Source organism: Sarcophilus harrisii, chromosome 1 (assembly GCF_902635505.1).
Source record: "Sarcophilus harrisii chromosome 1, mSarHar1.11, whole genome shotgun sequence".
NCBI classification, from domain to species: domain Eukaryota; kingdom Metazoa; phylum Chordata; class Mammalia; order Dasyuromorphia; family Dasyuridae; genus Sarcophilus; species Sarcophilus harrisii.
The window spans coordinates 442,163,835-442,189,819 of record NC_045426.1 but is presented as its reverse complement, the minus strand read 5'-3'; the positions used below and the strand labels follow the sequence as shown (position 1 = coordinate 442,189,819).

The 25,985-nt window shown below is 34.6% G+C and overlaps 1 protein-coding gene across 4 annotated transcripts; it reads right to left on the bottom strand.

Annotated features, from left to right (window-relative positions):
- Nucleotides 1-1,294: 1,294 nt before the first annotated feature.
- Nucleotides 1,295-24,199, bottom strand: PEX2 (peroxisomal biogenesis factor 2). 4 transcript variants are annotated; one of them, XM_012541249.3, is made up of 4 exons: nt 23,667-23,932; nt 18,651-18,728; nt 3,391-3,517; nt 1,295-2,399 (listed from the first exon to the last, which is right to left on the bottom strand). In XM_012541249.3, exon 4 carries the CDS (start codon nt 2,377-2,379, stop codon nt 1,462-1,464), a length of 918 nt encoding a protein of 305 aa, XP_012396703.1. In that variant the 5' UTR covers nt 2,380-2,399; nt 3,391-3,517; nt 18,651-18,728; nt 23,667-23,932; the 3' UTR covers nt 1,295-1,461. The 4 variants fall into 4 exon arrangements, with proteins under 4 accessions (XP_012396703.1, XP_031802100.1, XP_023351726.1 ...); XM_031946240.1 differs by lacking the exon at nt 18,651-18,728 and adding an exon at nt 7,834-7,896; XM_023495958.2 differs by lacking the exons at nt 18,651-18,728; nt 23,667-23,932 and adding an exon at nt 24,176-24,199.
- Between the last annotated feature and the right edge of the window lie 1,786 nt (nt 24,200-25,985).

Below are 25,985 nucleotides of genomic sequence, written 5' to 3'. Positions count from 1 at the left end.
GAAATGATAGTAAAAACATCTACCTTTATAAAGAATTTTAAAATGTGTAAACACTATATATACATTATCTCATGAGTCTCATCATAATCCTATAAGGATTTTAATGGAGTAAAATTATTATTCAATTTTACAGATGAAGAAACTGAGGCTCAAAAAGATCAAGTAATTTGTTTGAGGTTGTGAAGTATGAATACAATCTCTTCTCACTCCAAGTTAAGTGATTTTTCAAATATATTAAGGAAATCGTCTATACTATGATTTAAAAATAATGAGCCCAAAATATTTAGCAAGTGTAACTTTGAAATTAGAGTAGCTGTGTTTAAATTCTAAGTATTATTTACGTATTTACTTTAGTAACCTGAGATAAGCTAGTGAAACTTTCTAGGCCTTGTTTTCTTATCTGTACATATGAGGAGGTTGGATGAAATGATCTACTAGGCAAAATAATGCAGTAGAAAGAGAATTAGCTTTGCTGTCACAGAACCTAGTTTAAATACCTTTTCCAATGCATCCTGATTACGTAGGCTTAGGTAAGTTACTTAACTTTCCTGCAGCTAGGTAATAATCTTGAAAGGAATCTAGATGTCTTCTGAGTGCCATTCTATCTGTGATTCTGTGAGCTGAAAAGTTCTATTCATTTTAAAATATGACCCTGTGCCCCCAAAATGTTATAAATTATAATTAAAATAATATTTTAGAGTTCAACTTCTTTGCAGTAAAAAACATTCTTACTAGTTATTATTCATGAAAGTAAGAGAATAGCCATTAACATTTTGAGTATAAGCCAAAAAGAAAAAAAAAAATCCTTAGTTCATGTAATGGGTCAGAATTCTGGAGAAAAACACTCGAAACAAGGATTCTTACAAGGTGTTAACTCAGAGGATTGATAAGACAATAGTTATCTAGTTTTACATGTACTTAGTACTTAATATAATTCTACAAGATTGACACCTACGATGATGTAATTATAATAGAGTATATAAGAGCCAACAAGGACTGGAGCAGAGATATTCACTCCATCTCCCACCACCGTGGCTGGCTGGCCTGTCCTCCTTCATTTCTCCACTGAGACCAAGGCCCTTCTGAAGGACCTCCAGAAAGCTAGCCCGGGCCACAGGCAAAGAGACAGATGTGAAGGAAACATAAAGAATTTGGACTTTATCCCCAGCTATTCTCGTGGTGATTACTCAGCTGAAACGAAGGCTAGTCCAAAGACCTCCAGAAAGCTAACCAAAACACTACAATTGTTAAAAAAAAAAAAAAAAAAAAAAAAATCTAAAAACTGATTAAGTTCAAACTCATGATATTTTTATTTTCAAGATTAGAATTTACATAATAAATTTGATATAATGTAGCTTCCAGGGATTACTTCTTATATATATCAAAGAGATTTGAAACAGTGAATCTTACATGCATTCTTAAGTATTTCCTATTTTGCTTAAAGAAGGTAGATTTCTGTTTCTAAGGAGCGTTCACTTCTGACATTTCAATCCCTGACTTCAGTGGTTGCAAATTCTGCACTTCTGTGCCACACTTAGGACAAGTGAAGTACATGTCAAACAAGTAACTGCTTTTAATGCAATAATAACAAAACACATGTACACAACCTATGGTATGAGGCATAGTGGGCCACTCTCCACAAAGGGAACATTCTTTGCCATGAATGGCTAATGTATCATCACTGTTAGGAATACCTGTGATAGGGATACTCCAAGATGACAATTTGGCTTTCAACTTTTGGATATTAATAAGTGGTAAAAGAAAGATCAAAAATTCTGCAAAACCATGCCACAAAAGTTCCCTGTTCATGTATTCAAAGCCAACTTCTCGAATGCTTTGGGGTTTGCAAAATACAGATCGAATACCTAAAAGACGCTCTGTCAATGTAGCAAACTTTCCTTTTTGAAGGAAAATCAGAAAATTAACCAAACTACTTAATTTCAAAAGTCCAACAATAAAATTAGTACACTGTTTGATTTTATAGAATGATGCTAAATGGTGGTTACGGAATAAATCATAACATCTTTCTTCTAACCACCTTCCTCCAACTGTGCAAATAGCATACCATAACTTTTGATTTTTACTTAGTGGCTGATATTTCTGAGTTTGAGAAAAATCATTCTTGTACTGGATATTCATAATTGACTGTCCCACAGTGGCATTCTTGGAGTAAATGGTGAATCTCCATAAGAAAAGCCACAAAAATGCTTTTACCTCAGGTTCAAACCGGGTTAAGAACCCTGGCTTAAACCCATGAAAACAATGAGTAAACTGGGACCAAACTAATTGTTCCAGGGCTTTGTTTAATTCCAGGGCATCCAACTGACTTATTCTCAGTACAGGATTTGTGTGATCAGTACTCTTTCCATGGGAAGCCATATCTTCTTCACTTCAGGGCTCTGGTGAAAACAAAAAAATAAGTAAACACATCTCAATTTGTTAATGCTTAATAAATCTGTATAAGTATGATATTCATGTTCAGGGCATTCAGAATGAAAACTATAACTTTAAATAGTGCGAATATACTATAGCAATATAATTACTATAATTTATTAAAACTGTATCCTTTCTTCTATCTCATATGCTATATTTATATACTATATGTGTTAAATGCTTATATTATATACTCTGTGTATACACATGGGTGCATGCGTACACATGTGTGCGTGTGTGTGTGTGTGTGTGTGTGTGTCCTAAATTTAGTTGATCCTTTAAAGATATTTAGGTTTATCTTTTTTCAACAAACTATTTACAAGGCAGAATTGTCTCAAACTTTTAGCCAGATACTTTAAAATCTAGTAAAATAAATTAAAATTAAGGATATTTTCCAAATTATCTTTAAATTAGTATAACTAATGGAGTGGTTTATCACCAAAGGACAGCAAAGTATGTTTCACTGGATGTAGAGTTTATTTTCTAGCCTGGAATTTTCCACATGTATACCTTTAAATGAGTAATTTAATTTTTAATTATTTACATTTTCATTGATAAAGGCAAGTTGCAGTGATAAGAGAGGTCAATACTTACACCTCCTATCATACTATTGGGAAATTGACAAGGAGAAATTAATTCTTTTCAAAATCCTATTCAAATAAATATAGTAATATTAAAACTAAACTACTAATTGGTATAAATTATATATGGGGAAAATTTTCAAGAAATATTAAGAACAGTTTAGCGCAAAATGTGATTCAGAAATGTGGTAAATTGTAGGGTCATTGGTATGAGGTAAAACAAAGAGAACAAAAGTGTTGGGAACATGATAAATCACCAATATGATGACATAGTAAGTCTTTCCCTTATCTCTTACTCTTTTCCTCAAATTATAGTCCATTTACATAGTTAGCATCCTGAATAAGAAGCAGAGAAATATGAAGTATATATACTCACCTAATCTGAAGGACAGCGACTCTGGTATGGTTTGCTGTAATAGGGTAGTGTACTGGTATTCAATTGTTAAGTATCCACATTTTGATAGCATCACTGAAATGCCACAGGTTAGAATATCAGGATGAATCTAATAAGATGAAAATAAGGTTAAAATTTTATACCTGAGTTAAAAAAAATCAACTTTATAAATACAAGATGGAAGAAGAGACAGACATTAATTTATCTAAAAAAAATTAACAATTTAGGTTACTTCAGGTCAGTCATCAGTAAAAAATGAAAGCCAAAAAGAAATACAAACTTCAGTGACATTAATTGAAACACAGTATCCAAGACTTTGGAATAAAAGTATAATCCTTTAAATAAGTAAATGAATTTATAAATGAAAAAGCTTTTATTAAGTATTCACCATGTGGCAGGCATGGTGCAATGAAATCCAGAAATGAAAAGTGATTCAAAGAGTTTACATTCAAATGGGAAAACAACACATACAGCTGAATGGTGACCTGTGAAAGGCTGAAGAATCAAAGGAATGGTGAATAGAGACAAAGTAGAGATCATTTTTAATATCTTTTTCAGACGCAATGGCAGGATTGATTTGCTTACTGTTCTCCAGATAAGTAGTAAGAGTGAGTGGGGAAGAGCAGAATATGTAGTGTGGTGAGATATCCAGAGATGTCTAGGATAGATGAATGTGAAACATGGAGTAGGTTGAGTCAGATATAGGTGGGGATAGATGAAGGGGATGAACTTGGAAAGGTTTCCTTCAAAAGGTGGGATTTGAGTGGACTCCTGAAGGAAGCCAGACATCAAAGGTGAAGAGGGAGTGAATTCCAGGCATGGAGGGCAGTTAGTAATAAGGCATGAAGCTGGAAGATGGGAATTTCTTTTGAGAAGAATGCAAGGAGATTAGAGATACTGAATCACAGAGTACAGGAAGGAGAGACTGAAAAAGTAAAAAGGAGCCAACTTGTTAATGGTTTTAAATGCCAAACGGTTTTATATTTGATTCTGGAAGTGATAAGGAGCCATTGGAGTTTATTGAGCAGGGAAGGGGTGTGACATGGTCTTACCTGTGTTTTGGGAAGATCACCTTGGCAACTAAATTGAAGGATGGATTGGGGAAAGACTTCATACAGTGAGACCAAACAAAGTTATTGATATGGTTTAGGAGTGAAAATGATGAAGGCTGGTACTAAGAATGTGACTATGTAAGAGAAGTTGACAAATATCCAAGAGATGTTTTAAAGGTAGAAATGACAGATTGGATACAGATCCAGATTGGATATGTGGGGTGAGTGTGAGTAAGGAGTCATGGGTGCCATCAAGGTTACAATCCTGGGTAAGTGGACAGTGGTACCTTTACAGTAACAAGGAAATTGGGAAGAGGTTAGGGTTGGAAGGAGAAAATAATGAGTTCTTATTTTGGACATGCTGAGTTTGAAATGTCTATGAGGAACAGATTTAAAGACATAGTGGAGGTAGTTAGTGATGAGATACTGAAGCCAAGATACTGAGTCAAGAAATTAGAAGAGGTAAATAAAGTAAAATGGTTGACAAATATAAGATTATGGATATAGCACTTGAAGGGACTTTGAAAGTTATCTAATCCAACCTCCTAGCTTTATGGATTCTTGAGGCACAGAAGACTAAGAAACTTGGCTAAAGTACTCTAATTCCAGAGCCATCATTATAATATGCTGCCTTCAGTCTTAGGAAATCATTCTGTATCATCAATTTACAGCAATATTTAATGTAGAAGATTCCTAATCTTTGGATTACCACCATGGATATGAGCTTCAAGTAGAGAGGAAGCTTGTGGGATTTATTTTGTTCTAGAGCTATTCTGAAAGAGAATAGTCTCTGAATTTGGGCTAATCCTGAAGATGCAGAAAATTCTGAGTTTGGGGCAACTACATGATACAATGGATAGAGCGCGTGTCCAGGAGTCAGGAAGGACTGAATTCAAATATGGTTTCAATTCTTTAACACTTACTACTAGCTGTGTGATAATAAATCACTTAACTCCAATTGTCTCTCAAAAAAAGAAAGAAAGAAAGAAAAGGAAAAGAAAAAAGAAACGGGAAAATTTTGATTTTAGACACTTAAAAATTTCTTCTTAAATGCTAATCTATTTCAGCAGAAATTGAGAAAGAAAGAGACAGAGACACAGAGACAGACAGAGAGGCAGAGACCGATGGTCTGATACTGCCTGAATCATTACAATGAAGCTACTTGATCTAAATAAAGTTTCATCTCTAGTAATAATCCCTCTAACTAGAATACAAACTCCTTGTATTATTTAATTTAAAATATTTATATCTCTAGTGCCTAAGAGAGGCAGTAGGTGCTTAATAAATTCATGTTGATTCATGTGTACACAGACACAGACACAGACACACACACACACACACTTTTTTCCAATTGCTTCCTTTTGTCCCTCTACATGTACTGCTGATATTTGAATTTAGGAATAAAAGAAAAAGAGACATAACAGTTCTGCATGAGAAGTTCACAGGTAAAATTCTGATTGAAATGGTGATATTTTGATACTTTATAAAGAAAAGAAAGCAAAAGATATCAATGAGTTATTAAAAAATGAACATTACAAAAAAGTTCAGAAGAAGACAGGATGGTGTTGAAATTATTGTCAAATTATTCAAAAAAAAAAAAAAAGATCCCAAGATGTATGTAGTGGAGAAAAATACCAAACTGTACATGACAGGTATTTTCAGTTGCAAATACAATCTCCTTTTTGTTTTTCTGCATTTGTCCATGTTGGATTTTGCTGATTAAGTTTATAATAACAAATTTTTTTTTAAAAAGGTACCAATATTTTAAGAGCAGTCTAGCTCTCCCAAATATATACCAGCAAAAGTATCTGAAAGAACATTATAAAAATGATCAAGAACACCAAAAAGAAACAACAGTGAGCTCCTCCATAGGGGTCAAAATTGAACTAGCCAAAAGCCTATGAATTCTTAGAGAATCATCATGAAAAGACAAAGAGAAGGCAGCATGAACTATTCTAAATGGTTTATGAAGCTATTCTCAATATGCTGGGGTATATGCAGGGAAAGATAGAATGGGCTGCAGTAGGCCTGTACCCAATCTGTTCTCAAAGAGTCTTAAAAATGTGGGTTCTCAGAGCCACAATGTACTAGGTAAAGCGAAAGTCAGCATAACTGAGGGTATGTCAGCTGTGACCTGTTGAAGCAGCAAGGGGGGTTACCCAATCAATCTCCTCAAGTCATTGCTAAAGGAGACACAACAGGGTAATGAGACCCATGACATACTCAAAAGACACAGTAAGAGATAAAGTAAGTTCAACATCCAGGTAACACAAAAAGGTGTGATGAAAGAGAAAAAGACAGGGAAGGGAAAGGGATGAGAAGTTTGCAAAGAAGGGTAGGACTAGGATAATTTCTAACATCTAATCAGGGTCTGGCAAGGCTAGAACCAACTCCCAGTTGGGGACTTCGCCAATACATGAATTAGAATTGAAGAGAAAGCAAAAGCTAAGATTGTAGCAGAAGGTGAGGCCTCATCCTAGAAACCCCAATCCAGAACTATATTAGTATTAAGACTACAATAGTGTTTCTCTGTATTTATATATATATATATATATATATATATATATATATAATATATATATAAACAGACCTTAGCTGTAAGGATATGCAGAAGGTACTTCAGCAGGGGAGTGACAGGATGCTATTTGTATTTAAGATTACTTTGCCATCTGTGTGGAATACAGAATGGAAAAGGAAGAGAGTAGAAACCAATAACCCAATTACAATAGTCCAGATGAGGATCTGAACTAAAAAAGATGGCTATACAGAGTAGTCAATGTGAGCTATGTGGATGGGATAAGATTTGGCAGCTGATTGAAGATGGGATATTAGGGAGAGAACACACAAAAGGCTGACTAAAAGAATGAATCTGAATCTTATGAAAAAAAAATATATATATATATTTATAATTCAGGAACTGTATACCCCATACAAGAGTTCATGAAAAATTAGAGATGGACCTAATACTAAGTCCCAGTGCAGAAACTGAAACTAGAGACATGAGCAAAGAGAAGTAGCAAACAAAATAAAGAAATATCATGAGTTATGAGAGGCTATTTTATAATCTCATATAATCAGAAGAGATTATATCCACAAGAGATTATACCTACAAGTCTTAAAGAAAAGAAAAGTTTACCCACAAGGACTTCAAAGATGTCTGGAAGAAATGAAGCAAAGGGTAATGGTTGAATAAATGGTATTATGTGAGTATAATAATATTATTACACTGGGACAAATGAATGGCAAGATGGACATCTTAGGAGAAATCTGGGGAAATATATGAACTAATTCACAGAACAGGGGGCAGAGATACTCTTATTTAAACTTTGTTTATATGCCATTGTCTAATATGGTGTTGTTTATATACACATACCTAACAAATAAAATGTTTTCCTTTTGTGGCTTCTTAGCAGGTACTATTCCTCTCCTCCAATAGCTACAGAGAAAAGAATAGGAATAGAAAAATGAGCAATGGAACCAACAACCAAGTATGGTTGTTTATATTTATGCAAGGATGCATAAAGGTGATCTCATTGACTCTTTTTGTCATCTTTGTATCCCAAAAAGCATTTAGCGCTATTTATTACACTCAGCAAGTCCTCAATAAATAAATGTTGAATAAAATTGTTCGTAACAATTATGAGACAGTGTAAGATACTTAAATATAATTTAACAAATATATATATATCAAGTACCTATTATGTACAAATAATTATACTAAGTACTACAAAAGACACAAAAATAAAATATGGTCTCTGCCCTCATGAAACTTATTATCTAATATAAGGCATGCTATGAATACTTAGAGATAAATTATTATCAGTATAATTTTAGCACTATGCTTTATTACATTATAATCCCTTGACAAATGGCCTCCTATGTAACTGTAACTTCTCATTAATCATTCCATTCCATTCTTCTTTGTATTTTGAATAAATGATAGTTAACAGTGGCTGGTTCTGAATTAATCCAACTTTAAAAGTATTTATTAAACACTAATTATGTGAAAGGTACTATATGCTAGATACTAGGGATACAAAGACAAAACTAAAAACAGTCAAAGTTTTCAAGGAGCTTGTATTCTATTGGGAAAATAAAGTATGTGAACAGGTAAGCATATACGTGATAATTTGATGAGTAAGAGAACATTAATAGCTATGAGCAACAAGGAAATAACACATGTACTGAGTTTTGAATAAAGTAAGAGAATGAATTTAAGAGATGAAATGAGGGAGAAGTGCATTCTAGGCATGTGGCTATGTGCAAAAGATAAAGTCCCACAAGAAATGAAGCACTAAATGCAAGGGACAACATGCACACAAAGTGGAGTAATGCAGTAATACCCAAGAAGGAAGCCTGGAGAGAGACTGTATAGTCTTTAAATAAATACTAATGCAGATATTTGTACAGGCTGTTGTTAGTCTGTCCTTTGTTCTCGAAGAGGACCATGACATCAGGGGAGTGATGCCAGGACATGCAAGTGAGTTGGATTTAAGTGAGAGTGAGGTATGCAGTCATCAGTCTTACTTTCTTCTCCAGTCAGCTGGGTCCTGTAGCAAGCTATAGATCAGGAGAGCTGGAGATGGCCTTGGATGCAGGGGAGACCTTAGCTGTAAGGATATGCTGAAGGTACTTCAGCAGGGGAGTGACAGGATGCTATTTGTATTTAAGATTACTTTGCCATCTGTGTGGAATACAGAATGGAAAAGGAAGAGAGTAGAAACCAATAACCCAATTACAATAGTCCAGATGAGGATCTGAACTAAAAAAGATGGCTATACAGAGTAGTCAATGTGAGCTATGTGGATGGGATAAGATTTGGCAGCTGATTGAAGATGGGATATTAGGGAGAGGACACACAAAAGGATGACTAAAAGAATGAATCTGAGTCTTATGAAAAGCAGTTAAAGGAACTGAGGGTGTCTAACCTAAAGAAGAGTGAAGGGGTGTATGACAGCAATCTTCAAGTACATAAAAGAGTTGTCAAATGAAACAGAAACCAAACTTGGTGTTCCTGAAGCAGAAACAGCAAATGGAAGTTGCAAAGTGGTCACTGAAATTTGACATAAGGAAAAACTTTCCAACAAAAAATAAAACTTAAAGTGGAATAGGCTGCCATGTGTGTGTGTGTGTGTGTGTTTATAGATAGATAGTAGTTTCCTCCTCTCTGGGGTCTTCAAGTAAAGGCTGATTGATGTAAAGAGGATTCTTTTTCAAAAAATTATCAGTCTAGACGCCCAGTGAGGTCTCTTCTACTAAAAAAATTCTGTGATTTCATGAAATGTTAACTATATTTTGACCACTCCCATATTTCATCTATTTTCTTTCAATCATTTTACAGATTTATTTACTTATTTTTAAATATTTAGCTCTCCCTCTTGTGCTCAGTTGGGGATTTTCTCACCTCATATTTACTTTTTAAACCTTTTCAATTTGGCTTCTGACCTCATCACTCAATTGAAAATACTTTATTCAAATATCTTTTTTTATTTTTTACCCTTCTTGATATTTCTATAGTATTTGACTCTATAAATCACTGCTTAGATACTCTCCCCATCTGTGTTCTCACGACACTCCTCTCTTCTGGTTCTCTTACTTGCCTGGCTGATTTTCAGAGTCCTTTGCAAGATTATCATCCAAGTCACTCTCATACATGGGTGTGCCGAAGGCCATTCTCTATTTCTTCTCAGTGATCAAGTTTCTACTGATTTGTGTGTATATACAGTCCCAGTCTGTCCCTTGTTACCCATTATCTATGAAACACTTTCATTGTAATGTCCCATAGCAGCTTCAAACTCATTATGTTCAAAATATAACATATCTTTTCCCCCATACCCTCTCTCTTTCAATAATCTCTATTTCTAATGAAGGTACCAAAATGTTTCTGGTCATTCAGATTTCCAAGCTTAGAGTAATCTTTTGTTCTTCCTTCTCTTTCAGTTTTCACATCCAATGAGCTATCTTGTCAATTCTTATTAATATATTCCAAATTAATGAATTATATATTTGTGCTTTCTCTGCATTCACCTCAGTTTAGTCACTTACCTTTTTTTACCCAAACAACATAGCAACAGACCCCTAATTGTTTCCCTAGTTCTGGCCTCTGTCTTCAAAAAGGTGACAAATTCTTAAAATGTAGGTTTAACCATGTCACTAATCTACTGAAGAAATTGCAGTGATTCTTTGCTGTCTTGAGGACACGATCCAAACCTCTGGTTTGACCCTTAAAACTTCCAACCTAAATTTTTAAACTTACAGAACATTACACACTCCCATTTCTACTCAAACTTACCCATTTCATTGTTCCCCTTGCATGTTATTCCCTAACTCCCCTCTATGCCTTTTACCTGGAATGCACTCCTCCCTCATCTTCATCTCTAAGAACCCTCTACTTGTTATATCCTACAGGAAAGCCAATCATGATCCCAACAGTGGTTAATATCTTTTCCCTGGAAATTCCTTTGTACATAAGATATCCCAAAGGCCTTAGTGCACTTTTTAGCTTGATTGTACAAATACTTTTAGGACACTTCGTGTATTTTGAATTTAATTTTCTGTGCTCATGCACAATAGAATATAAGTTCTCTGAAGATAGGGATTATTTGATTTATGTTTTTATATCCTCAGCAGTTAACACAGTGCCTGACACAAAGAAAATACTTAATAGATGCCCACTGAACTGGACTGAATTGACTGTTGTTTTGATCTCACTTTACAATCTTACTAATTTGCCTTGATTTCACCAGAATATTCTTTTGGGGTGGGATCGACATTTTTCTTTATTTCAGACATGTTATTTCATGCTTTTAACATTTTCTTCCCTTTCCCTGACCTTTTAAGATCCTAAAAATTGAGCTTGGTCAAATATTTCCAGTCAATATAAACTGGGGTGGGGGGAGGGGGGAGGAAATCCAACCACAAACAACTATTATCTATTTAGTAAAGGATACCCTAAGTTGAAGACATGTGATAGGAATGCTTAAGGCAAAAAGAAAACCAGATAAAAGGTATAACGTCTACCAAAGTTAGAGTGATTAACTTGTCACATAAATATGTTTAAGACAAAATGATCCTGCACTAAAAACTATTAAAGAGGTCTCCTGCTGACATTTTTATCACCAGGCATGTCACGTTGCTTTTCTTTCATTGAAAAACAACTGAAAATCAGTATACAAAAAATAGTTATAACATCTTTAAAAAAATAATACATGCTTTGTCTTATTTTGTCTCAAAAAATCAAAAGCACCTCTTATATGGCATATTCCATAACCAAAACAAATTAATGTATATCACTGAGGAAACAGGAATTTCTTTGGATGTATTTTAGAGCTTTTATTGAGTATTATACAAATTATGAATGAATATATTTTATTTAGAAACATGTTATTGACAGAAATTTATCAATAATAATGTGGGTATTGTCAAGGGCCTGTCAATATTAATGTAATTATGATTAAGGGGATAACATGGATTTTAGCTATAATACCCAGTAACATCTCCTACGTTGCTGCTATCAATATAAGCCATTATTATTGACTTGTTCTGAGACTCTCAGTACTAGATGTATTACCATTAGGCATATTTGTCAATGCGTACTGCCTTCAAAAATTCTACATTCAAATTTACAGGTCTTAAACCTTGTCAGCAAAAATACATGATTCCCAAATAACATCCATGGTATTATTTGTCCTATGACCTTCCTTGCTCCAGCCCATATACATATTTACACATAGAGAAGCTATACTATTCCAATTCTACAACTAATTTCTAGGATGTCATGCTCCTTTAATTCTTCTAGTAATCAAAGAGGTTGAGCCTAGCCACTTCAGTTTTTTAAAAAAGGGGAAGGGGAAACATACACATAACCAACCCTAATTTAAAGAGTAAGGGACAGTTATGCAAATTTAATTCTATGATTGGAGATTGCTAAGCTTCTTGCCCATACCCAAATATTTTATTTCCTTTGTGTAGTCAGATAGATTTACTGTCTATTGTATTGAAATCAATACTAATAAATGGGACATGCATCAAAGAGGGATTTAGCAGGACAGTTATTCCCAGAACACATTACAAGCATGGGTAGCATGGGTAGAAGAGAACAAGTTATCACTAAGTCTCATTATGAACAATGTGACTTTCTGGACAGTGAACAGGACTGGAAGTGGGAAAATGAGTTCAAAACCCACTTCTTTCGCTGACTTATTAAATGATTTTATGTAAGACATACTTCTTCCTGTCTCATATCCTTTAGAATGAATAGGAAGGAGTTACCTTATAAAGATGTACTGCTTGATTATTCTAAATCCTAATGCTCATTTTAAAATTATGCAGCTATAACTTTAATAAAGAATGCTTAACATGACACTATTTTTTAAAAACAGTTCTGCCACCTTAACTTAAAAGTGTGTGTCAGTAGTGCTGTATTTTATAAGTTACATTTTCTAAGAACAGAATATCTTTTGGTGAAAAGTTAAAGACAACATCAGCATCTTTTATATTTTATTAATCTTTTTGAAATAAAAAACTTTAAAAAAAACTACATAAAAAAACTCCTTTTGAGTTATTTTGGTCCTGTCCTCCTTGGATCCCTTTTGGAGTTTTCTTGGAAGAGATAATGGAGTGGTTTGCCATTTCCTTCTCCAGCTCATTTTACAGATGAAAAACTGAGGCAACAGGATTAAAAGACTTGCTTTGTGTCACATAGTTAGTATGTGTCTGAGCTATGCTACCTAGTTGCCCCTTAAAAGTGGACATTCCTGTCATTTGCATTCAATCTCCAGTACCATTTTAATTGAACATCAACTTTTACTGTTCTTTCTATAACTGTGAAGCAGAAGAATCTTGAAAGGGAAGAAATATTATAGAAATGATGCTTTAATAATCATAAAACAAGTTTTTATTTTAGACTTCTGTTTTAGTCTCAGTTCTGTTGCTGACATTCAATGTAAATAATATATGCCTTAGTCTTTTCATCTGTAAAATACTCACAGACTTGAGTTCTTCACATTCAGATCTCAAAAAGAGGAGAAAAACCAAAGACAATAAATAGTAAAACAATTATTTTGACCTTCAAAAGTACATAATGGAAAGCACAGATACAGGGAGGGAAAGAAATTACAGTAGTAGTAAAAATCAAAGAATAAATGAAACATCTACATTAACAGGATAAGGTGATGAAGGAAAAAAGAAAGATCAGGTAAGAAAGAAAGCCATCCCCAAAAGACATTTAAGAGTACAAGGAAAATATAAAGTGGAGGTATGCTCAAAAGATAAAAATAGTTACATTAAGATGACATGGAACAAATAAGAAGCTGAGGATAATGGAGGGAATGGGTTTTTAAAAATTTATTTAAATAATAGAACTCTTTCAGAAGCCAGAATAGTTACAGATCTAGGGGCAAGGGCATGGGCCCATGCCAGGATTCTAATCAAAGGATGAAGAAATAAGTAATTTAGAGGCAGACGTCATAGCATGAGAAGTAAACAGTAAGATTAAACTGTTGGAAGAAAAGTGCTCTAGGGCCTAATTACCCCACAGCTGAGTACAGCAAGACTTTTGAGGACTGTTTAAGCAGCTGTCTTTGGCAGCAGTTTTCAGTGGCATATAGGAGAAAGGCAAAATGACCAAAAATGAGACAAGAGCTATTAATAATGAGAATTTAAAATGAGGAAAGGGAAAGTACTAGAAATTGAGACCACTAGTATTACTCAATATCATACAAGACTTGTGCCAGTATCAGGCTATAAATGACAGTAAGAATAGAATTTGTGATGATACATGAAATTCAGAGGTTTACCATTAAGGTATGGAAAAATGACTAGATTTTTTTTTTTTTTGGTTGTAATTATGAAGACTAATGAACTTTTGATTATTCAAACCATGATTTTATCTTCGAGATCACAAAAAAGTGAACGCCAGACAATGAAATATGAAGATAATCTATGCTAACAAGACCATCATGCCCTATGGTGGTTCTTAATGTGCTAGTGTTCAAAAATATATAATAAGGGTAATAAATGAACATGGTTTGTGTTATTTGCAAGGAATCATTACCAAATGTGAGAAGAAGACTAAAATGGAAAAATACAAAAAAGACTAGGTCCATTTTAACCCTCTAGCAAATATCACAGTGCCAATAAGAGAAAAAGTGAAAATGGTGTGTTCCTTTTCACCATACAGGGCTTCAAGCAGAACCTAATGGCTATTTGTCAGGCATATAATAAGTGGTGATTCCTTTTCAGGTAGAAGATGATCCCAGGATCACTTCCAATTCTAAACTGTCAGGAAAATAATAAACATAAAAATAAACATATAAACACAAACATGTATACACATTCACATATATATTAGTATGGCAGAGTACAAAAAGCACTGGTATGAGACTAAGAAAACCAGGTTCTAGTGTTGGTTCTGCCACTCATCTGTGTCAGCTGTTTGGTCTCTGTATGCTCTCTGTTTGTATAAGAAAGTTCAGTAGATTATCATTAAGGTTCTAAAATTCTGTGATTTTTGTTATCTCATTACTTCTCTTATGAAAAAATATTTCTAAGAGGGAGGAACAAGAGAAAAAAAAGATGATAGGGAAAGTTGTACAAATGCAATAAGAGAAATTGTTTAAAAGAGGGGAGATCATACCTAGTTCTTTAGAAGCTTAAGTTCCATTAACACAAAGAGATTAAAAAATAACTAAGTGGATAGACTATAAATCAAAGAACAAAAATATGAAACAGACAGAAAGGGAAGAGAATAAATGAAGAGAACAAGTAATCTTTCTTACAAAAAAGATGTACAGAAAAAGGGGAACAAACCATAAAAAAAAAAATAAACTGAAAGGAAGCAGATGAAAGAAGATTTTGGTTGTAACACTTAATTGAGAAGGGAAAAAGAAAAGGAAAGAAAATGGGGAAGAATTAAGTAAGTAAATGAAAGAAATATAAATTAGGAAAAACTACAAAACTAGGGAAAGGGCTAAGAAAAAGAAGGGTGGAGAAGGTGGGTAAATAAATTAAGTGCTTGTGGGAATAGGGTTGCAACAATGTAGATTAGGCAAAACTAATGGTAGAGCCAACCCTTCCTCCTTCCTCTTCCCCCAATTTTTATTTTAAATACTAGCAACATAAATAGAGGAAAATGTAAATAGAATTCTTATAACTTTAAATGGGAATAGCTTGGGAGAGCTAGGTGCAAAGGATAGAGTACAAGTTTTAGAGTCAGGAGGTCTGAGTTCAAATCCAGGCTCAACACATTAAAAAATTGTGTGACCTTGGGTAAGTAATTTAATTCCAATTGCCTTCCCTTCCCCTTCCCCACCCAATGTAAATGGATTAAACAACATAATAAAATAAGAATGACAACAATATTATCTTATGGTTTCAAGAGATATAATACAAGTAAAGATATACACAGAATAAAAACAAGAGTCTAGAACAAATTAACTATGCATAAAAAGTAGGAATTGCAACCATATTAGACAAAGTAAAAACGAAAATCTACAATATGAAGAGATAAACAAGGAAAGTAAATTATACTCAAAGGAATCATAAGCAAATCAACATTAACATTCAACTTTTTTGTTCCAAGTATCATTATACTTAACTTCATAAAGGAAAAGAAAATTGAATGACAAAAAGATATAACAATACAATAACAGTAGGAGGCTCTAATGTCTCTCTTTTGGATTTAGACAAACCTAACAAGATAAATGAAAGGGAAGAGATAGAATTGAACAAACTTGGGGAAACTAGAGCTAAAAGATTTATAGTGTCTTCTAAGTGGAATAAATGTATTTCTTAGCTTTATAAAAACTGACCATATGCTAAAGCACTGAGATATTCCAAACAAATGTGAAAAGAAAAAGTCATCCTTTATGAATCAGAATACAATAAAGATTGTAATCAATTCAGAGAACACAAACAAAACACAGATCCAAATGAAAACTTAATAATAAAATTCTAAATAATGAATGAGTCAAAGAAAAAAAAATCACAGAAGCAATAATTATGTGAAAGAAAATTATAATGATAAAACAACATACATAAAATACATAAAACAACATAAAAATTTCTGGGATGTGGCCAAAATAGTTCTCAGAGAAAACATTATATTTCTAAAACCATATTAGTAAAACTAAAAAGGATAACCAAATATGCATTTAAAAATGAAAATATCAACAACAACAACAACAACAAAAAAGAAACAAAAGAGAGATAGAAAATCACAAGAGAAATAGAAAAAAAAATGGATTGAGATTAGAGAAACTTAAAAAACAAAACAAAACCCCAAACTCAAAATTGGCTTTTTAAAAATATTATTAAAATTGATGTGTTTAACCACTCAGATAAAAAAGAGCTGAACATCAAAATAACAAAGCAGCAAATGAATGAAGTCAAATCATAACAAACCCAGAAGTCGCAAAAATGATTAGAATTTAGGGTACACATTTACATGCTAACAAAGTTGTAATACAAAATAGAGGACCATCTTCAAAAACATAAAATATCAAAACTAACAAAAGATAAGATATCTTAAGCAATCTAATATCAGAATAGGAAATACAACTAAACTATAAAGGAGTTATCAGAAAAAAAGAAGAGAAAAATAAAAGTAAGAACTTCTGGAAAATTCTATCAACTCTTGAGGAACAAACCAACAATTAGTACAATTAGTCTCAAAAACTAAAGAAGATAATTATTAGATTTTTTTTTTTTTATGAGACAAAGTCTCATTAGGACATAGTCTGAATAGCTAAACCAGACAGATAAAACATCAAAATCCTTAGACCAAAATTATTAATGAATGTTGATTCAAAATTGTAAATAAAAATCTTGTTGGATTATTGCAATTCATCAAAGAAATCATTCATTATGATGAAGTTAGCTTTATATAAGGAATGCAAGTAAGTTCAATATTAGGAAAACAATCAATGTAATTTTTAATATTAAAAGCAAAAATGTCCAAAGCCATGTAATTATCTCAATATAGGCAGGAAAATCATTTATCAAAGTATAACACTCTGTGTTAAAATCATACAAAGTATAGCATAAAGAAATATTTTTTGTATGATTAAATATGTATATATATCTAAAACCAAAAATGAGCATCATGTTCAATGGAAACTCCTAGATGCTTTGCCAAATAAATCACAAGGATTTGCTAGCTATTTTACCTGCTAATATTTAGTAAAAGTTCTAAAAATGTAAGCAATAGCATTAAGGTCAGACAAAGAAGTTCAAAATGTAAAGACAGGAAAAGGGGACAACATTATTCCTATTTACTAATGACATAAAGGTTTATTTAGAAAATTCTATTTAATCACCAAATCTATGTTACAAAGGAAGGCTTTATGGTTGAGATGAGGAAGGATAAAGGGAAATTAATCTGAGGCAGAAATAAAAGATATCAATAAAATCTACTTATAAAATAACAACCTTTTCAAATTTGCAAATGATAGTCAGGAAAATAAATTGAAACAATTCTGAATTTTTACTTCATATGACTTGCAAAGTGGCAGCAAAAACAAGAAATGGATATAGTATTGATTGTAGAAGGTAGAGGAAGACAAGCATACTCATACATTGTTGATGGAGCTATGTTTTGGTCTAATCACTTCAAATATTACTTGTAAATATAGCTAGAAGTCAAAATAATGAATTCTCTAAAATTGTTTCATTATTATAATTTACATTGCATGTTCCCATTAGGCTTGAACCAGTGATCATAATTTTACAGAACTATAATTTCAAAATGAGTGAATTACATCTATTAACTATTTTAGGGGATTCATTATTTGCACTACTCAGGATCTAGCTATATGTTTTTTAAAAGTGACTTAAAATGTCCGTAACTTTTGCCCTGGAGATTCCATGGTTAAAGAGCTATCTGAAGGAGGTCAATGACAGAAAGACCCATATCATATCAAAACATTTATAACAGCACTTTTTAGAAATAGCAAATAACCGGAATTAAGGCACATGCCCACTAACCTGGGAATGAATATATAACTTGTGGTAAGTTTAATGAAATACCAAATATTAATAAATCAGTGAAACAAGCAAAACTAGAATATCACTACATATCAGAGATGGGGGACTTTTTTCCTACTAAAGCCCATTTGAATAGTCAAAATATCATTTGTGGGCCATACAAAATTATCAACTTTAAGAACTCAAGCAGTGGGAAGTTGCTGTCACCTGCAATTGCTTTGGCAGGGTCAGATGAAATGATTTCGCCAGCCTTATATATAGCCTGTGGGCCAGACATTCACCATCCTGCCAAATAAATCATAAAGCATTTATTAAGTGCCTACTTTATAACAGGAACTGTGCTCGATATAAATACAATAGTCAAACTTGGCCCTTGAAAAGAATACAAAGGAAAGTTACTTTCTCCTCTTCCTTTCCTCTCCTATGGATAAGAAATATTGCACTGTCATAAATGGTCAAATTATTAGTTTTGCTGAACTGCTTTTTTTAACCACTATTTCTTAAGTTTCATTTTAAGAGAGAGCTTGATGAGTATAAAAGATAAATTCTGAAAATATGAAGAAAAAATAAAGGTATCAATAGAAATAATTTTTTTAAAAAAGTCAACCTAGCTTGGGGGTGATTATATTCTTGAAATAAACCTTACTTCACTCTAAAATCATCTTTCATGCAGTCATTTTTTCGACTCTGATTTGAACCCGAGTACAGATAGAATCATCAATCAGATTAATACCATATTATATTTCAGTGTTTGTGACCGCATTTAGGGTTTTCTTGGCAAAGATACTGTATTGGCCTGCCACTTTTCTTCTCCTCTTCTCCATTTTTCAGATGAAAAAACTAAGGCAAACAGAGTTAAGTGACTTACCCAGGGTTATACAGCCTTTGTCTGTGGCTATATTGCAACTCAACTCTTTCTGACTCCAGACCCAATGCTCTATCTACTGTGCTACTTAACTGCCCAATATTATTATAGCTAACATGTGCCAGTGGTGTAGTGAAGAGTGATGGGCATAACGTCAGAAGACTTATTTTTCTGAGTTCAAATCCCACCTCAGACATTTACTTAGCTGTGTGACTTTAGGCAAGTATCTAGCATCTTTACCCAGAAAACTCCAAATGTAGTCACAGAGCAGGGTATTTTTGAAAACATGTGCCAGGAATGATGCCAAGTGCTTTACAAATATTTCATCTGAATTAAGTCATGGACATCTATAGGAATACTGGGATTAACAAAAACCAAAAATCTTTTAAAGTCTGAGAGAGCAAGCAGGCTAAGATTGTGGAAAGAACTCTGGAGATAGTCAAAAAGTCTATTCCCAGCTGGGTAAGTAAGGTTGGCCAAAATGTAAATTTTGGGGCCCAAAATGGGCCCAAAAGTGTAAAGTAAGGATAACAATATTTATGATACTTACCTCATAGGACTATTGTGAGGTTAAGATGGGATAATGTATATCAAGTGAATTGCAAATTGGAAAGCAATTTGTTGGTTATTATGTGATTATAAAATAAAACGAGGAAAATCTTCAAGTAACTGAAGTATTGTGGAAGGGGAATATGACCTATTTTCTTTGGTCTCAGAGAGCAATAACCAACTATAAGTAGAAGCTGCAAAGAGGCATATTTAGGCTTAGTGAAAGAAAAAAACAAAACAAAACAAAACAACTTCCTAACAAAGCTGTCCAAAAGTGAGGTGGACTGCTTCAGGAAGTAATAGATTCCCTCTCATTGGAGGTCTTCAAGCAAGGCTGAAGGTCCTCTTTGGGAGTATGTCATAGGAGTGATTCCTTTTTGGCATGGATTAGATTAAGGTGTTACCAAGGTCTCTATTTTTGTGATTCTGGAAAACAATAAGTAAACTTTGACTTAAAAGAAAATGTTTATAGGCTCTAGAAAAAAGAAAATGGGAAAATTAAATAACAAAGAAGAAAAACCTTAAGACACAGAGGCTTTCCTTATCAGTAGAAACACTGAATCATATATTATGTTAAAGTCAGAAGAGATACTAGCAAAAATCAATTGAATAATAATTCAGTAAGTATTTATGAAGCACCTACTACATACCAGGTACTGTGCTGGATTTGGGGAATACAAAAACAAAAATTAAATAGTTCATGCTCAAGGATTTTATATTAAGAAAGACAAAATTTGCATATAAAGTACATAAAGAATGAATATATGAGGCAGCTAGGTGATATAGTAGATATCACACTGGCCCTGGAGTCAAGAGGATCCGAGTTCAAATCTGACCACAGACATGTGATACTTAATAGCTGTGTGATCCTGGGAAAGTCACTTAACCCTAACTGCCTTGTGGCATTAAAAAAACAAACAAAATAAAAGCAATCTAATTAAAAAGCAAAGTACTATGTGAGAGAGGTCACTGGGAAAATAGAGATATGTGTGATAGGGCTTGTAGAGGGGAGTTCTGAAAAAGAGGAAAGAAAAAGAAAATTTTTATGTAGAAGAAACTAATAAGTGATTAAATAGGGATTAAAAAATGTAGCTTAGTGATAAATCAACAAGCATTTATTAAACATCTACTATGTGCTAGGTAAAGAAAAGCAAAAAATAGTCCTAGCTCTCAAGAAGTTCGCAGTCTAATGGGGAAACAACTTGCAAATAATGACATACATCAAGATAATCTAAAGATAATCTTTGAGAGGAGGCACTAGCATTGAAGTATTAGATTTGTCTGAGAAGATAGGGTTTTAGCTGAGAGCTGAAGGCTACCAAGAAAGCCAAAAGCCAAAAAAGATGGAAAGAATTTTAGGTATGAGGGGCAGGTAGGGAGATGTGATGAACAAACAAGAGGCCAGTGTCAGTATCTAAGATGTGGAAAGGAGTGAGCTGCAAGGAAAATCATAAAGGATACAAAAAACAGAAATACCTTTGATAATAAAAATCCTGGGATATTTACATGACAAAGTAGGTTAAAAGTCTTCAAAAAGTACCAAGCTTGCTCTCTGTGTCTGTCTGTCATTATATACAGCATTTATGTTTGCAGGAATCTCAGATAATCTGTTTCAACCTCCTCATTTATCAGATTAGGAGATTTGGATCCAGACAAGTTACTTGACTAACCCAAATTCACATCAGTCAGTGATGTGACAGGAAACTTATTTGCTTAGTTGCTCATCACCTCAGACCACACAGGGAATGTGAAAACATGGACACAGTAAGATGTGAGGAAAGAAGAAGGAAACTTTAGACACCCCAGAATCAGAGGATGGCACAAGCTATGAACAGTTTTCAAGATAATGTGAGTAACTTATCTATTTTGCAGATAAAGGCAAACTAATGTAAAGAACTGGATTAAAAAATTAGAAACCTTGGGATTATTTTCTTAGTACTATCTGTTACAGCAACAGTAACAGTAACAGCTGTTACTGAGCTGTTTTCCTTATTTGCAAAATAGGAATAATACTTGCACTTCCTAGATAATAGGAGTATCATGAAGATCACATGTATGGATATTTATTTCTCTTTAATTTAAGCTTTAAAATAAATATTAGCCTACTTCAAGGTTATGAAAAGTATTTTGTAATTTCTAACATAATTTTATTATGATTATTACAAATATTTCCTTAGTTTAAAAGTTAACAAAGTTGAAATTGAATTTGGTAATATTTAAAAAATAACAAAGTTAAAGTGAATTTGGGCCAACTCTGATTTTAAAAAAAAGTTTATTTTGCAATTACAGGATAAGGGAGTATTTTTTGAAACTTTTACTATTAAACCCAAATTTTAAACTTAGAACCAAATGTTTAGAATTGAAAAAGGTCCTGTGAGGTCTGTTATTTATCTAATCTACCAGCTCTACTGATAAGGAAACTGAGGCCCAAAGAAGTTAATCAACTCATCCAAAGGTATTAAAGGGCAGTCAGGATTCAAATCCAAAATGTTATTACTGTACTAGTTTGGATCATGCTTTTATAGTTATTTTCTCTTGGATAAAATGCAAAACCATCTTACATGACTTATTATGTGTTTGTGTTACCTTTTTTTTTTTTTTTTAACAAACACTAAGATTCTGCTAGTTTTTTTGTATGCGTTCCAAGAAAGTGACAATGAATGACACAAAATAGCAAATGCTTTTTGTTTCTTTTATTCATTCATGCCTGCTTGCAGTGTCTCCTACAAGTTATTCTATAGTCTCATCTCCAAGACTTTTCGTCCAGTCTGCCGTGCTTTGAATTGTGCTTTGAACGCACTCTCCCTTCACTTGCATCTCTTAAAATCTTTCCATCAAATCAAAGTTTAACTCTAGAGCCATTTATTTTCCAGAGATGCTGATCTCCTTAGAGGCGAATATTTACCTGGATCTATCTACTTTTTAACCTATTTTGTATGTACTTATTAGTGTACACTGTCTCCAATCTCTCCCCTTCAAAACGACGCTAGTAGCAAGGTGCCTTACAAATATTATCACGTTTGTTATTCACAACTCTGGATGATATATTAATAAGATTTTCATTTTATAGTTTAGTAAATTGAGGCAGATAGGAGTTAAATAACTTGCTCAAGGTCATTCAACTAGTAAAGAGACCACATTTGAACTCCAGGCCCAGCACTTCGTTGGCTTTTGTTTCTGTGACTGGATTTTGTTTTACGGCTGGAACATGTAAGAAATTTAGTCAACACTTGTTAATTGATAGGTCACTTTATGCCACTGCATGAACTGTTAAAAAAAAATTATTTTAAATACGGAGCAATACTTTATTAAAGTAAAAAAGTGACACTGCAACGTTTGGCTCCTGAATTGTATTAAATGCCATCAAATTCCTCTTCCCCCTTTATAGGAAACTAGTTTTCAAATAATTGATGCTTCTGTTAGCCAGTTTCCATTTCTGATTATTTTTACATAAACGGAGAAGCATCTGAAGTGAGCATGCTTATTGCAAAGGATTAGGGATTTGCTCCCGAGGCACACTAGCGGAAAAGACAGGGGGCTCCACGATCCAATAAGGAGGCGGGCACTGTCCCAGGGACTTCGGGGATCCGGGAAGGCCGGGGCCCGGAAGACGCCCTCAAGCCGCAACGCGGCCGGGCCTGGCGGATTGGAACTCCTGGAGGAAGCCTCGGGGCGGAGCGCCCAACGCCATCCTCCGAGCTCTCAGACTTGGCCTCGGGCACTCCAGGGGGTCAAGGAGCGCGCTGCAGTTTCCGCCAGGTTTCCTCTTCCCCGCCCTCCGGATTCGGGGCACTTAGGTTTGCTCCTACCTGGAACAGAGGAAGCCGGTCCGCGGGCGTAACCACGCAGGCCAGAGCTCGCGGACCGGGGTCCTACATGGGGCAACTCCCCGAGCTAGAGAGGACGAGGCGATTGGCCTGCCGGCTGTCAATCATCGCATGCAAACGCGCTGACACCAAAGAGCCGACGCCGGTCGGGATGATGTGGGAGAAACCACGGTCCAGACAGAGTTTCTCGGAAACGTTCAGTGAATGTTTTCCCCTCCCCCTCAAACTGCGCCCCCTCCCCCTCCCGAGTCGACCTCGGCTCCCAAAGGGACATACTTCCGGAACTTGGGGCTTCCGGATCTACTCCGGACCCGGAAGTAGCTGAGGCAAGGGGAGCACAGGAACGTCTCTCCAAACACACGCACCCCCACATACACACACATCTCCCCGTATCTCTCTCCGTCACTCTCACACACATACACCTCTCCGCACTCCACCCTCTTTGACTGAGGCCGAGACAACAAGGGTCCAAAACGAACTAAGAAACGCACCTAGAAGAGCCAAAAATACGAGTTGTACGTAGAAAGGCGCTATGATTGGTCAGTCCGCCACGTGTACGCAAAAGCGCACGCTGATTGGCCAGCGTTGTATCTAAAAGGTTGTACAGCTCCGAAGGTCTCCAGGACTTTCCCCTGTACCTTTGTCATCCTATGTTTTCCGGGAAGAGGCAGCTAATAAAAATAGAAAAAAAAAAAAAAAATAGCGAGAAGGGAAGGGAAAAGGGAGGAATAATTGGAGGGAACAGAAGGAACGGTTGTGCCCAAGCAGGAAAAACTAACGGGGAATTTAGTCGGCTCTTGCCCGAATACCTGGTAAGATATAGAGGGACTTGAGAAATGACAGTTACAGATTCAATTTGAAGTTACAGCGTTATAGCGAAAAAGACCTTTTAGCCATTGGAGTTTCGGAGGGGTAAAAACCCTTAAGATCTTAGCTTACAGGTATCTAATGTTGCCTCATCAGCGTGGATGCTTTTGATCTATGCTGCACTGTAGCTCCAAAGAGCTTCACTAAGGGCTTAGCAGCTGGAAGAAAAACTCTCCATTGTGTGCATGGGCAGGGACACATAAAATCATAGGATTTTTAATGGAAAGAGACTTTTAGAGAAGCTCTAGTCCAGCCTCCCTCGTCCCAGAGAGGTTAAATGACTTGCCCAAGGTCACGCAAGTTTTTTAGTAGCAGAATCGGGCTTTTGACCCAGGTCCTCTTGACTCCAAATTAAGCAGCTCTTTCTATAATACAATACTGCCTTCTTCTTTTAGATCACAGGAGCTTGCCCCTAGGGGTGCCATTGTACTACAGGTGCACCAGCCATTAGGAAGTTCTTTTCATTAGACAATTGTAACATTCACCTTGGTGTGCTATCTTTAATGTATAATTGGCATCAATACCACTGTCCTGCTTGTCAATCATTGCTACCTCACTGATCAATCTGCAGACCTCAATATCATTCAGAATACAAATAATTGGACGTTTCAGCAGAAAAAATTTTCACTTTCAAGCTCTATATAAATGGGAATTTCAAACAATGTCAGATTCAATTCAATTTGACAAACATTTCTAAAACGCCTACTTTGTGTCTTTTAAGGCACTGTGCTAGCCAGACTGGGGAGTCAAAGAACAATGAAGCAATGCCTCCTTCAAGGAGTTTATGTAGTCTACTGGGGAAAACAATGTGCACAGATAAGTAAACATTAAGTGGAGAGAGCTCTAACAATTGGGGTAATCTAGAAAACTACCAAGAAGTGACAATTGAGCTAATCCTTTAAGAAAAAGGAGGGAGTTCACACACACACACACACAAAAAAAATACTGAAGTGAAAAAAATGCACTCCATGCATGTGACTAGCTGTGTGTGAAAGCATAGTTAGTAGATAAAATTCTGAGTTTAGGGAAATGCTTTAGTCTGATTTTGTTACAATATAGAGTGCTCAAATATGAAATGTCTGGAAACAAGTTGAGTACATATTGTGCAGGTCCTCAAAAGCCAGGTTGAGTTTATATGTTACCCTATACAACAGAAAGACTGAAGGTTTTTGAGAAAGGAAATGACCTATTTTAGAAAGCTCAATGCCACCAATTTTGTTTGTATATGTGTCCCCAGCATCTAAATAATGCCTTGCTCATAATAGGTACTTAATAAACATTTGCTGAATTGATTTTTAAAATATCTATTTTTTTTAACTATCACTTAAAAAGTTGGTTGTCAGCTAACTGGAAAACTCAGCTATCCAGAATGAATTCATTCGGTGGGATTTCCAGTTAGCTAAGATTTCCCTGTAGCTACATGTTCACTTATGT

Coding starts and splice junctions, on each gene's coding strand:
- PEX2 (XM_023495958.2), bottom strand. CDS start 2,379: ATGGCTTCCCATGGAAAGAGTACTGATCACACAAATCCTGTACTGAGA.